Raw genomic sequence first — 13,600 nt, 5'->3', positions numbered from 1 at the left:
AAATAATTGTCTTGTTTCTAGTTATATTGCCAGAATATATCTTTTTTCTAATTTTGTTATCAGCGTACTACAAAAAGTTTTGTAAATTTTTCCATTTCAAGATGTATGTTTGCAATGACAGACAAATTATGATGAATATGTAAATGCTAAAATGACAGCTAGTAGCAGCAATAGATATGAATAGGTCAGACTCATTGTACTGATATTTCAGGACGACAGGCAAGGCATCACAACTAAACTTGTGCTAGACTGCAACACTATGAAACCCATAGCAATCTGTAACTGCCATATAGAGCAGGTCACCATAGCCTTGTAGTCAGTAATACATGAGGAAGGTGACAACAAGCCCTTCTGTGACTCCACCATGACCCAACATGTCAACAGGAACCAAATTCCTTCTTACTCCATAAGGGTTTAGTGGTGGGTAAGGAGGTATTGTTTTCTTGTCACAGGAAACACCCATACAGTTGTATTCTGTGTGGTTTTTTGATAGGAGTGCAGTTTGTTAGGGATAGCTATTCACTGAACTATATCTGGCACCTATAAAGTTTGATCTTTTTCTACCATTTTTTCTCTCCTGGAATGCTGTTTGAAAAAGGAAGGAAATGCCCACATTGTCAGAAATATTGGTGTACTGTCTACAGCATGGCCCAAAAATTGAGATCTAGTTTAATCCCAAGAGGGGAAGGCAGGAATTTTTCTTTCTGAACAGTGATCCAGTCAAAACCACACCATTCCAGTTTTAGAAACACATATAACTGAGTTTCCAGATGCCGTCCTGAGTAATGTGCTCTGGGCAATCCTGCTTTAGCAGGGGACTTGGACTAGATGATCTCTAGTGATCCCTTCCAACTCTGATGATTCCGTGATATTTTTCTTTTCACTCAGATATAGCAGAATGTTTTGTTTTTTCCAGGTTGGACTGATCTGTTCACCTTCCAGTCTCCCAGACAGAAAATATATTTTTGAATAATCAGGGCCCCAAATAAATAATTTAAATGCAATGAGGACAAATAAATCTAAAATGCCTTCATGGAAATTGTGTTTCCAAAAGCAAAATTGATTCCATCCGAGTAATGCATGACTAAATACTAAAAGAGCATACAGCTGCAAGCACAGTAATATTCGTTACATAGCACACAAAAATGTAACTGCAGTGTGTGGAATCAGAGTCCACAGCAGGACGGTTTTTTTAAATTAATTCTTTGACATTTTTCCCACATCCCTCATGAACAATGTCCTTGTTAATCAAATCCTAGTTTTCTGTAATAAATTGTTAAAGAATGTCCAAAAGATGGCAGCACTGACATGTTTTCATTAAAAGTCTACAAACCCATAAATTTGCTCTATGATTCCATCCCCAGAAATACAACAGATTTTGCAACTGTTAAAAGTTTGGAAAAACAACTCCTGATGTCTAATGGCTCTTAAAAAATATTGTCTGAGGAGATGATCTATAATTACAATTGACCAATCAATTTTGGTTCATCATAAATTAAAAAGCCAGGCTGATAGTATTTTATTAATCCTGTGGACATTAATGCAAAAAAAATGTGTATGAACACAAGACTGTATATGCAAGAGACAGAGAGTGTCGTGGTTTAACTCCAGCCAGCAGCAAAGAAGCACGAGGCTGCTCGCTCACCTCCCCCAGCTGTAGGACGGGGGAGGGGAGAATTGGAAGAAAAAGGCAAAACTCGTGGGTTGAGACAAAGGCAGTTTAACAGAACAGCGAAGGAAAGAGGAAAACAACAACAATAATACCGATAGAGGAACGTACAAAACACGATTAATGTGCCACCGCTCACCGACCGGACCCGGGAAACCCCAGCCCGGTCCCAAGCAGCAACTTCCTGCTCCCTAACCCGGCCAGCTTCCCATCTGTATACTGTGCATGGCGTCACATGGTATGGAATACTTGTGTCCCGTGCTAGCTCCTTGGGAAAATTAACCCTATCCACACCAGAACCAGGACAGAAGGAAAGGGAGAAAGAAAATAGCCTTTATACATCTTTCACGCAAGCATACTGTGTTAATTCTTTAAAATCTTTTTATATTGGTACACACACAGAAATTGCTGTATTAGGTCAGTGTGATATTGTGGGACGAGGCCTGAAGAGCAGAACCCCGAGTACTGCTCAATTAATAAGCGGGGACATGTTGGAAGTTGTAGGCCATAAACCATGGGAAACTGAGGGTGGTCCTGACCATAAAAGGGTTAGACAAGGACCTGAAAACAGGTACTTGACAAATGTTGCAAGACTGAGATAAGCAACACTGAGATAAGCAAGTTCCTGGCGCCCTGCCTAAAAGGCCTTAAGAACTGTGTCCTCAAGATAACTGTGTCCTCAAGATAAGATATGGTTGATGGTGTGATAGTATATCACTGACCAATCAGATGCAGCCGTGCGAGCAGTGTGTGTTCAAAAGGACCAATCTGTTTAAAACACGCAGCCAATGTAAGCATATATAAAGGAATGATGGTATACAATAAATGGACATTCTGCTTGCATCAAGCTGTGTCCCGTCTCTCAATCGCCGCATGATATCTTTTTTTAACAACTACTTTCAAAGGAAGATGGACAGACTAAGCAGTAAGCATATCTAATGTAGTACCTGACCACACGTCACACAACACGTGGTAGTTAACATGCCAAGTTACATGACAGCTCATACCTCTGTATTTTTATCGCATCTATTGCGATGGAATATACATTAATGAGACAAATATATATATGTTAATTAATTATGCAAAGATCTTGACATCAATCATATCTCATCACAATGAGTTGCACAACTTTAGCGCATCCTGTGATGGAAACAGATTTACATATGTTGTCTTTAATGGTTCTAAGTCCTTTTTGTTTGCACTGTTTTAAAGTAAACAGTAACATGAACATCCTTGTACCTTTTGTTAGTCTGGAAACTAGTTGTGTCTCTTCTTCCTAAACTAAAGATTGCTAAAATTTCAGTCAACTCATTTTGAAGTCTTCCATAGTTCTAACCAATTTTTCAGCTTTTTTCAAGTCCCTTGTATTTATTATACCTTTTACTAATCCTTAATTCCCAAGCTTTATGACAACGAATATCGGTGATCAAGGGCAAATGGAATGTCCTTGAGTTATCTTTTAATAAATAGTGGGCATGAATCAAGGCCTGGTAAGTATCTGAATTGAAGAGGTGTTAAGGGATAAATTGGCTTAGTTATGAAGGCAGAGGATTATCTTTCATTAAAATTCAAAAGGAAACAAACAAAAAAAAATTTAAGACCCAGAACATCCTGTAGGTCCAAGAAGAAAAATATTAATGATATTACTACATTTTAGTTTAATGGAATAGGGAAATGTGGGATCAAAATTAAGAAGTTCCCACAACAAAATGATATACAAATCACTTTTTTAGATGATATAGAACCATTCTATTTGCTTATTTTCAAAGTATTATAAAAAAAAGACAACTTTATGTTGATAAATGCCTGAATGCGTGGAAAAAAGCAATTTGGGGAAAATAGTACTTGCTTTCTAAATCCTTAATGAGTTTGAACATTTTACTTGAAGATGCAATTTCTGCACCCACCAAATAGGCCAATTTCCAACAACTCTTTTTTATTAAAACTTTGTGCAGCTCCAGCTTTTAAGAGCAAAACCAAATTCTTTATAACCACTATTCACTTGTAGTACCTTTCTTCTTTTCACAGATATAACACATTATATAAAATGCCTATCTAAAAAGTCAGTTATCTATGTACAGCATAAACTTTTCAGAGCAGAAGGAAAATACAAGCATATAGAAATAGACAGTAAATACATATTGCAGACTGCATATTAACTTACACAATATGTAAAAGTTAGTGTGCAAAATGTGCATGTTAACATATGCAATATGTAAAAGGTTGTCCCTTTGACTGGCAAGTCCTATTACCTATTCATCCCACAGCAGGTTTACTTGGGATGAGATACAATATAAAGACATTAATTTTTCAATAAGAAGTAAATATATAACTATAAATTAATGGAATTTCAAGATTTGGAAGAGTTATCTAGACTGTTTGTGGTAAGGCTAGGACTAGTATAAAAGATGATTATTACACAGCCCCAAATTTATTTTGTTTGAAGCAGATGTAGAGACTCCCCAGACATGAAGACAGAAAATCAGTGGAATTAACACAGTAAACTAAATTAAAATTAAGTTATGGCAACAATATTAGAGAACACAACAAGCTTAACAGAAATATATATTTTTTTTAAATCCACCTCATGCTTACTTAACTCCCAGAGTTAATCTGTTAATTCGCAAGCAAGGACAATTCAACCTGCAATGAGGCACTAGCTTCTTCACACACAAACAAGAATCATGAACATAAAAGGGTCAAGGCTTTGAATTCAGTGGATATACAGTAGAAAAGTTGGTAATAGGAGAAAAAAACAGAAAAAACTGTGAGGCTTTGATGAGATACAAATAAGTTTAATAATACTTTAAATAAATAATGATTTTACTTTCCTACTGTGCCAGAAACAAACAGCAGTCAGCAAAAGTGGTGTTGGGGGATATGGTATAGGGGAGAACTTTGTAGAGCAGGGTAGATGGTTGGACTCGATGATCCCAAGGGTCTCTTCCAACCTAGACGATTCTATGATTCTATGAAAAGATACATACTTCAATGATTTAGAATTGCCTAGTGATGTTCTGCAAATATTGACAAGAAAATTCTAAATACAACGTATTTTTCATGGAAAAAATTAAATGAAAGAAGGAAGTTTACAGAATGTGGTGTATGGGAGCACCCAGCCAAACCGGTTTCAGAGCACAATAGGTGAGATGCAGGGAGTTGTCATCCGACTCAGCTTCATCTCCGCCTTGCCTTGTCTATGCAGAGATAACTTGGGGGGAGTTGCAAAATGGCTCAGCCCGGGGTTGTCTCAAGATTGCATCACAGTAAGAACCGAAACCGAATGGAGCTTTAACAAACTCCCTTAACAAATAAAATGCCCTGAGTCCCATCCCACCACTAGTCCCGTGACTGAGTGCTAGACATCACAAAATTGGCAACAGAGACTTAGCCATCGCACCACCAGAGGTAAATATCCCAGATAGTGTAATCCACTCAGGCATAATCCTGCACCCCCACAGAATCAGGAAATATAAACCGCAAGGTTTGGGAAGAAAAAGGGGGAATCTTCCAACGATACAGCTGGCCTGTAGGAGATTCGTCCCCCCTTGTCCAGGACGCTGTACAGGGTAACTTCCCAGGGATTGAGCGACCTTACCTGAGAGAGAGGGTAAGTGATAAAGAAACATACGTATGGTATAAGGCATGCTATTAAGATCGTGATTTGTGCACTCTTTTAAGGTATTAATATCTAGCGCGCTTGTGGTTTGTGTTGGTACTTTTCGGGATCGCTTGGAGGTTGCAATAGTGTATTCCGCGAATTGCTTTAAAATTGCAATAGTGTAATCGCCATTGTACACATAAAACCTGCAATAGTGGCGTATTGGACCTGTGAGTGAAGTCCAAATAAATTGTTAATTTGAACCTCTCAGTGAAGTCCTTTTTCCTGTTCATCATGATTCGGAGAATGAATGGTTAAAGGTCGTTAGTGTAGATTTAGTACAGCTTGGCAAAGAACAGAGCTCGGAGCCCAGGAGCCCAGCATTCCAAGATAAGGAGCTGGCCTTGTGTATAAGATAGCAGGAACAGCCTGCACGCTAAGGAGGAACCCAATTGTCTGGGTAAAGTGTCCATCTGGTCGGGACCAGTTTTGCGGTTTGGGGTCCAGCCAACCCAGCATTCTAGGACAAAGGTGAAGGTACACAGTGAAGAAGACTGCGAGCCTTCCTCCAGAAGACCCCGGCCCACGACCACTGGGCGACAGTGCGCATGCGGCAAGGGGAGGAGACTTATGATAATGAGTTCCTAGAAATAATTAGAATAGTAACGCCTTTTCTTAGAATTAATTATAATAACCCAGCCCACATTAATGAATATGTATGCTTTTTATCATAAATAGATGCTTGTTTTACGAGCCAGTGTGCAAGTTAGGAGGAGAAATACCCCTTGCACCCGGCACCACAATAAACATACCTGCTTTATAACTCTCTGTGAGTTGTAGGGTTTGTTTCCACGCGTCAATTTGGCACCCCAGATGGGACCCCCTCTGTCCGGCTGCGGGACCTGCTGAGGACGAGACTCCTCTGGGCACCCCCGAGATTTCTCGGGAGGACTCCCCAACTCATCCAGATCACCGCGGGGACAGACAAGGACCATCTATTGCGGACCAGGTATGTTTAGGGTTTTCTTAGGGGGGACCTGTAAGTCGTGAGGAGACGTCCTACGCGTGGTAAAGAGTCGGTGTACTCGCCCCAGGGTATGCTCAAGCTTGGGCTAACGGTTGGGTTATGCTTGTGTGGGATCCCTCGGTTTTGGTTTTTGTGTCAGTGTGTGGAATTGTAATACTGTTGGTTACTTGTTGTATTTGTCATAAGGTACCACTACCGTGTTATTGTCTAATATAAGGTGGAAATTATTGTATGAGTGAAATGAGTGATTGAGATGCAGCACTGCTGCGGAGCGAGTGTGGAGTTCTGATCCGTGGTTCCGTGTTCTCCGCGAGGAGAGCGGCCGGAGACGAACGAAGCGTATGACAGACTGTAAAGAAACATTGTGTGAACCAAATAATATTGAGTGGCAGTGTCTTGGACATTCAGATAACGTTTGTGATCCTATTTTTATCTTAAAGTGTTTTGCTTGTAATATGGAGGTTTGGGTAGATCAGGAGGACGATTTTTGGTGTCCACAGTGTGGTAGCTGGACTGAGTGGGAAAAGATTGAGCGGGCGGGAGAGTTGAAACAAGTAATCTGTGGAGACATAGCCTACCCCTGGAGATAAAGGTAGCGACAGGGATATAGCTGTACCATTTCCTGGGAGGGAAACAGGAATAACACCCAGGTGACACACGGAGATCAGGGTCACCCCTTAACCAAGGGGTAAGGAGGACATAAAATGGGCAATAATCAAGGAGGCGAGATACTGAAAAAGAGTCCCCTAGGGTGTATTTTAGCACACTGGAAGGAGATCGGAGGCTCACCAGGTGGCAGCGTGGACAAGAAAACCTTAATTAAATATTGTAATCAATGGTGGCCCCTTTACAAGTTAGATGATCAGGAGAAACGGCCCTTTAACGGGACCCTTAATTACAATACTATATTACAATTAATGCTATTCCTTAGAAGGGAAGGAAAGTGGGATGAAGTCACATATGCGGACATGTTTTTCACCCTTCGGAACCACCCAGAGTACCAATGGGACTGTGGACTAGTGGCTCTACGAGACCCAATGGTGTAATAAGAAAGAAGGAAAAGGAAAGTTGAAGAGATGTTGCAGCAAGTGATATCCGGAGAGAGTTGAGGCTGGCAGAAAGCAGAGAAGCGTGGAGAGTGTTAAGACGGAAGGAAAGATAAGTGAGAGTTAGTAGCGGCGCTACAAGAGAGTAAAGGATTTGGAGATATGGGACCTAAAAGGCCTCTGAGAAGGGAAAGATACAGGTCCAGGCAAAGGGGGACTGACGGGGACCTGGGGAATCTACCCTAGCGGATCCACTGGTTACTCTAAGGCTAGGGAAAAAGCAACAAGAAATAGAATTTTTGGTAGATACAGGAGCAACGTTCTCGGTCTTGAATCAAGCCCTGACCCCTATTGATACTGATTTTGTAACAGTAAAGGGAGCCACTGGCCAGAGTGAAAAGGCATATTTTCTCAAATCTCTTAGGTTCAAATTGGGAAAACAATTGGGGATACAAAATTCTTATATATGCCAAGCTCCCCAAAACCCCTGCTAGGACGAGATTTATCAGAACAATTGGGAGCAGAAATTAAATTCAAAAAAGGAAAAATAGAACTTCGGATTCAGAGATTCATAGATTCATAGATTGGTCCATGCTGGAAGAGACCTCCAAAGGTCATCTAGTCCAACCTCCCCGCAGTCAGCAGGGACACCCCCAACTAGACCAGGTTGCCCAGGGCCTCGTCGAGCTTCACCTTGAATATCTCAAGGGAAGGGCCCTCAACCACCTCCCTGGGCAACCTGTTCCAGTGTTCCACCACCCTCATGGTAAAGAACTTTTTCCTAATATCCAATCTAAATCTCCCCTTCTCCAACTTAAAACCATTGCCCCTCGTCCTGTCACTGCAGGCCTTTGTAAACAGACCCTCCCCAGCCTTCCTGTAGGCCCCCCTCAGGTACTGGAAGGCTGCTATGAGGTCTCCCTGGAGCCTCCTTTTCTCCAAGCTGAACAACCCCAGCTCCCTCAGTCTGTCAAAAGACAAGGATAAGAGAAGATCAACTAATTGAAGTATTAAGTTTGGCCGTGATAGGAACTCCCATTACTCCAGGAGTGCCTGCGGAGATTAGAGACCAAATTTATCCGGGGGTATGGGCCTCGGGAGTGCCGGGGAGAGCAAAAAGTGCTTCCCCAATAGTGATAAAACCTCAACAAGGAGCACAACCGGTGAGAGTCAAACAGTATCCCCTCAGGATAGAGGATAGGAAGGGGATCCGACAAATTATAGACCAGTTCATCGAGTATGGGCTGCTGAAAGAATGTGAATCAGAGTATAACACTCCAATATTACCTGTCAAAAAGCCGGATGGTAGCTATCGCATAGTACAGGATCTCAGGGCTATCAACAAAATTGTTGAGGATTTACATCTGGTAGTAGCAAATCCATACACTCTCCTAACTAAATTGGTACCCGAATTGGCATGGTTTACCGTCTTGGGCCTAAAGGATGCCTTTTTCTGCTTGCCGCTGAGCCCAGAGAGCCAACTTTTATTTGCATTGGAATGGGAAAACCCAGAATCTGGAAGGAAAACACAGCTTACATGGACTGTGCTACCACAGGGCTTTAAAAATAGCCCAACACTTTTTGGAAATCAGCTAGCCAAAGATTTAGAACAGTGGAAACGCCCACCTGGGACAGGAGTGGTATTGCAGTATGTGGACGATATGTTACTCGCCACTGACACCAGAGAGACAAGCCTAGAATGGACTGTGAGCCTGATAAATTTTCTTGGACTCAATGGCTATAAAGTTTCTCCACAGAAGGCACAGATAGCCCAGCAGCAAGTGACCTATCTGGGATATGAAATAACCGCAGGCCAACGGACACTGGGGAAGGAGAGGAAAGAGGCCATCTGCCAGACACCTCGACCACAGACGCCTAAGGAACTTCGGACCTTTCTAGGAATGACAGGATGGTGTCATCTCTGGATATATAACTACGGACTCTTGGTAAAGCCGCTATACGAGTTATTAAAATCTAACTCAAAGAATATTGTGTGGAATAAGGAAGCGGACAGAGCTTTCCATCAGTTAAAAAAGAGGTTAATGGAAGCACCTGCCCTGGGATTACCTGATACTACTAAACCTTTCTGGTTGTTTTCCTATGAAAAGCAAGGAATGGCCTTAGGAGTCCTAGCTCAGAATCTGGGACCCTATCGAAGGGCGGTGGCATACTTCTCTAAACAGCTCGACGGAGTAAGTAAAGGGTGGCCTAGCTGTCTCCGAGCAGTGGCAGCAGTGGTAATAAACATCCAAGAGGCCCGTAAGTTCACCCTAGGCCAGAAAATCACAGTTATGGTTTCACACACCATCTCAGCAGTACTGGAAGTAAAAGGGGGGCATTGGCTTTCGCCTCAGAGGTTTCTTAAGTACCAGGCTATCCTGATAGAGCAAGATGATGTAGAAATAACAGCAACTAACATTGTCAATCCAGCCTCTTTCCTCAGCGGAACCGAAGGAGAATCAGTGACCCATGACTGCTTGGAAACAATCGAGGCTGTGTACTCCAGTCGACCAGACCTGAAAGAAGAACCATTGGAGGATGCAGAGGATTCCTGGTTCACCGACGGGAGCAGCTTCATTCAACAGGAGATACGCAAAGCTGGCTATGCGGTAACCACCACAGAGAAGGTAATAGAGTCCAAAGCCCTGGCCCCAAATACATCAGCCCAAAAGGCTGAGATAATAGCACTAACCCGAGCGCTGGAATTAGCCAAAGGGAAACGAATAAATATCTGGACAGACTCTAAATATGCTTTTGGGGTGGTGCATGCTCACGGGGCGGTCTGGAGAGAAAGAGGACTCTTATCTACACAAGGGAAACACATCAAACATGCTGAAGAAATTCTCAAGCTCTTAGATGCAATATTACTGCCTACCAAAGTGGCTATTGTGCACTGCAAAGCTCACCAAAAAAGGAACACCGCTATGGAATTGGGCAACGCACTGGCGGACCGAGAAGCCAAAAGAGCAGCAGAGATGGGTAATGCAGAGGTACAATCCTTGGTCCCAGATGGTAAGATACAAATTGACGATGAACCTAGATATTCTAGGGACGATCACAAATTGATCAAAGACTTAAATGGGAAAATTGAAGGGAAATGGGCCAGAACCCCACAGGGAAAAATAATAGTGCCTTTCTCGTTACTATGGGCTGTAGTCATGGCAGAACATAGAAAATCCCATTGGGGAACAGAGGCACTTTACAGATACCTGAGTAGGCTAATATGTGCTCGGAATCTATATGCCACTGTCAAACAAGTCACTCAGCAGTGTGAGGTATGTTTACAGAACAACCCTAGGACAGGTCCCAGAGTCCAATTTGGCCAAATAGGGAAGGGAAACTATCCGGGACAACAATGGCAAATTGATTTTTCAGAACTTCCAAGAAAAGGGGGGTTTCGATACCTATTGGTACTAACTGATACCTTTTCAGGATGGCCAGAGGCATTTCCCTGCCGAACCAATAAAACAAGAGAAGTGGTTAAAGCATTGTTGCAAGAAATTATACCAAGATTTGGGGTTCCCGCAGTGATTTCCTCGGACCGAGGATCTCGTTTCACTGCAAAGGTTGTTTCAAAAGTAAGCAGATTATTGGGGATAGATTGGCAACTCCACACCCCATACAACCCACGATCGAGTGGTCAAGTAGAAAAGATGAATCACTTAATCAAAATGCAGATTGTAAAGCTAGGCCAGGAAGCTAACTTGGCCTGGCCTCAGTCATTACCATTAGCCCTTCTCAGGATAAGAACAAAACCCAGAACCAAAGAAGGTTTGAGCCCCTTTGAAATACTACATGGGAGACCATATAGTGTACAAGATGGGACATCCACAGAGTTGGGGAATGAAATATTGACAGATTACATGATAAATTTACAAAAACAGCTCTGAGGGGTAGAAAAACTGGTTCTGGGAACAAGAGCTCGTGGGCTGGATGGACCAGTACACGAGATCGAACCTGGGGATTATGTATATGTCAAGTCTTTTACAGATTCACCACTGAAGCCAAAGTGGGAAGGTCCCTTCCAGGTACTGCTGACCACTCACACAGCCATAAAGATTAAGGAACAAGCCGCCTGGATCCATTGGACTCGCGTCAAGAGAGCTCCAGAACCCCAATGGACATCAACGCAGGCCGGACCCCTGAAACTTCGTCTCCAACGAAAAGATGGACATTAATGACATTAATAGTCGTCAACATGCCGGGACTTTGTATTTCAGGGGGAGGGACATGGGATGTGAATACATATTCACGAAATCTGGAAACATTGGCAAGGGCTACTAATCTGTCAGATTGTTGGGTATGTACTACCCTACCCAAAGGAGAAATGAAATTGCCTCTATATGGGGTGGCAGCAAGCGATTGGAACAGTGCCAACGGAACCTGGCCCAAATTTTGGGCAAGAGGGGGAAATGAGTTGAACAGGTATTGTGAGTACGATGATAATATCTACCCCTTAGGACCCAGATTTGATTTACAAGTGTTGAAAGAAGAGCTTGTTGTGTTAATTAGCAGTAACAATTGTACCTGGGAACACGGGGAATATAGACGCAGGGGGCCGGTGAATAGGACAATAGCCTGGGGATGGAGCAAGTTCATAGCTAAAAAATCAGATTTTGCATCAGACTGCGCAAGATGACACCACATTCGGGTTTTCAGACCTTTGGGAAAAGTTAACCTCGTGGTTACCTAACCTGGCTTGGCTTAAACAACTGTTTATCCTTCTAGTAGCAATACTTGTGTTAGGAATTTTAGTGTGTGCATTAGCTAGATGTCTTATGTGTTGTACCGGGGGGGCAAAGACGAATACATTCAATGGAAGAAACATTAGCTCCGTGAACGAATGGAGTCAGGGAAGTATTTTAGAAATCAGATGGAGAAGGAAAGTGTGTTATAGGCAATTGTAAAAGAATTTACAAAGGCGAAAGAAAAGGGGGGACTTGATTCGGAGAATGAATGGTTAAAGGTCGTTAGTGTAGATTTAGTACAGCTTGGCAAAGAACAGAGCTCGGAGCCCAGGAGCCCAGCATTCCAAGATAAGGAGCTGGCCTTGTGTATAAGATAGCGGGAACAGCCTGCATGCTAAGGAGGAACCCAACTGTCTGGATAAAGTGTCCATCTGGTTGGGACCAGTTTCGCGGTTTGGGGTCCAGCCAACCCAGCATTCTAGGACAAAGGTGAAGGTACATGGTGAAGAAGACTGCGAGCCTTCCTCCAGAAGACCCCGGCCCACGACCACCAGGCAACAGTACGCATGCGGCAAGGGGAGGAGACTTATGATAATGAGTTCCTAGAAATAATTAGAATAGTAATGCCTTTTCTTAGAATTAATTATAATAACCCAGCCCACATTAATGAATATGTATGCTTTTCATCATAAATAGACGCTTGTTTTACAAACCGGTGTGCAAGTTTGGAGGAGCAATCCCCCTTGCACCCGGCGCCGCAATAAACATACCTGCTTTATAACTCTCTGCGAGTTGTAAGGTTTGTTTCCGCGCGTCAATTTCTCAAAGATTATGGAGAGCATCCTTGCAATGACATTGGCCAGCTCTCTTAACACTCTCGGGTGAATAATGTCAGGGCCCGTTGATTTGTAGGGGTCAAGCTCCCATAATAGTTCACATACCAACTCTTCCTTCACTGACGGTGAGCCTTTGTTAGCATCAACCTGGATTGTTGTTTCCAAGGCCTGGGGCCCAACAGTGATGGTAAAGACAGAAGAGAAGAAAGTGTTGAGAACCTCTGCCTTTTCAGTGTTGTTGGTGACTAATTCACCTCTCCTGTTAAACGGTGGGCCAATATTTTCCTTCTGTTTCTGTGTGTTGTTTACATACGTGAAGAACTGTTTCTTGTAGTTTTTGACATCTCTGACCAATTTCAATTTGAGCTGAGCTTTTGCTTTTCTAACTGCATCTCTGCATGCTCTGGCAATGCCCTTGTAGTTCTCAATGGGTATTTGTCTGCTTTTCCATCTCTGGTACACTTCTCTTTTGGTTTTGAGCAGACTCAGAAGCTTGCGGTTAAGCCAAGGGGGTCTCTTGCTCCACCTACTTCCCTTACCTTTAAAGGGGATGAACTGTTTTTGTGCTTCCAGGGGAGCATTCTTGAAAAACTCCCAGCACTCACTAGCACCTTTATCCTCCATGGAAGCTTCCCATGGAATCCCCCCCAGCTGAACTTTGAGCGAGCTGAAGTTTGCTCTTCTAAAATCTAAATCTAGTCTTTTTTTTTATCCAGCCCAGATCATGTCACTG

At 42.7% G+C, this 13,600-nt stretch overlaps 1 protein-coding gene across 5 annotated transcripts; it reads left to right on the top strand.

Annotated features, from left to right (window-relative positions):
• The first annotated feature begins 6,029 nt into the window (after window positions 1–6,029).
• Window positions 6,030–12,817, top strand: LOC141476670 (uncharacterized). 5 transcript variants are annotated; one of them, XR_012463675.1, is made up of 3 exons: window positions 6,030–6,279; window positions 9,774–10,355; window positions 11,324–12,817. XR_012463675.1 is itself a non-coding variant. In XM_074165472.1 (3 exons), exons 2-3 carry the CDS (start codon window positions 9,005–9,007, stop codon window positions 11,519–11,521), a joined length of 1,527 nt encoding a protein of 508 aa, XP_074021573.1. In that variant the 5' UTR covers window positions 6,030–6,279; window positions 8,817–9,004; the 3' UTR covers window positions 11,522–12,817. The 5 variants fall into 5 exon arrangements, 3 of the variants coding, with proteins under 3 accessions (XP_074021573.1, XP_074021572.1, XP_074021574.1); XM_074165472.1 differs by having other exon boundaries at window positions 8,817–10,333; XM_074165471.1 differs by having other exon boundaries at window positions 8,817–10,355; window positions 11,334–12,810.
• Window positions 12,818–13,600: the final 783 nt, after the last annotated feature.

This window comes from Numenius arquata, chromosome W, assembly GCF_964106895.1.
Source record: "Numenius arquata chromosome W, bNumArq3.hap1.1, whole genome shotgun sequence".
Taxonomy (NCBI): domain Eukaryota; kingdom Metazoa; phylum Chordata; class Aves; order Charadriiformes; family Scolopacidae; genus Numenius; species Numenius arquata.
This window is presented reverse-complemented; position numbering and strand designations above follow the sequence as displayed.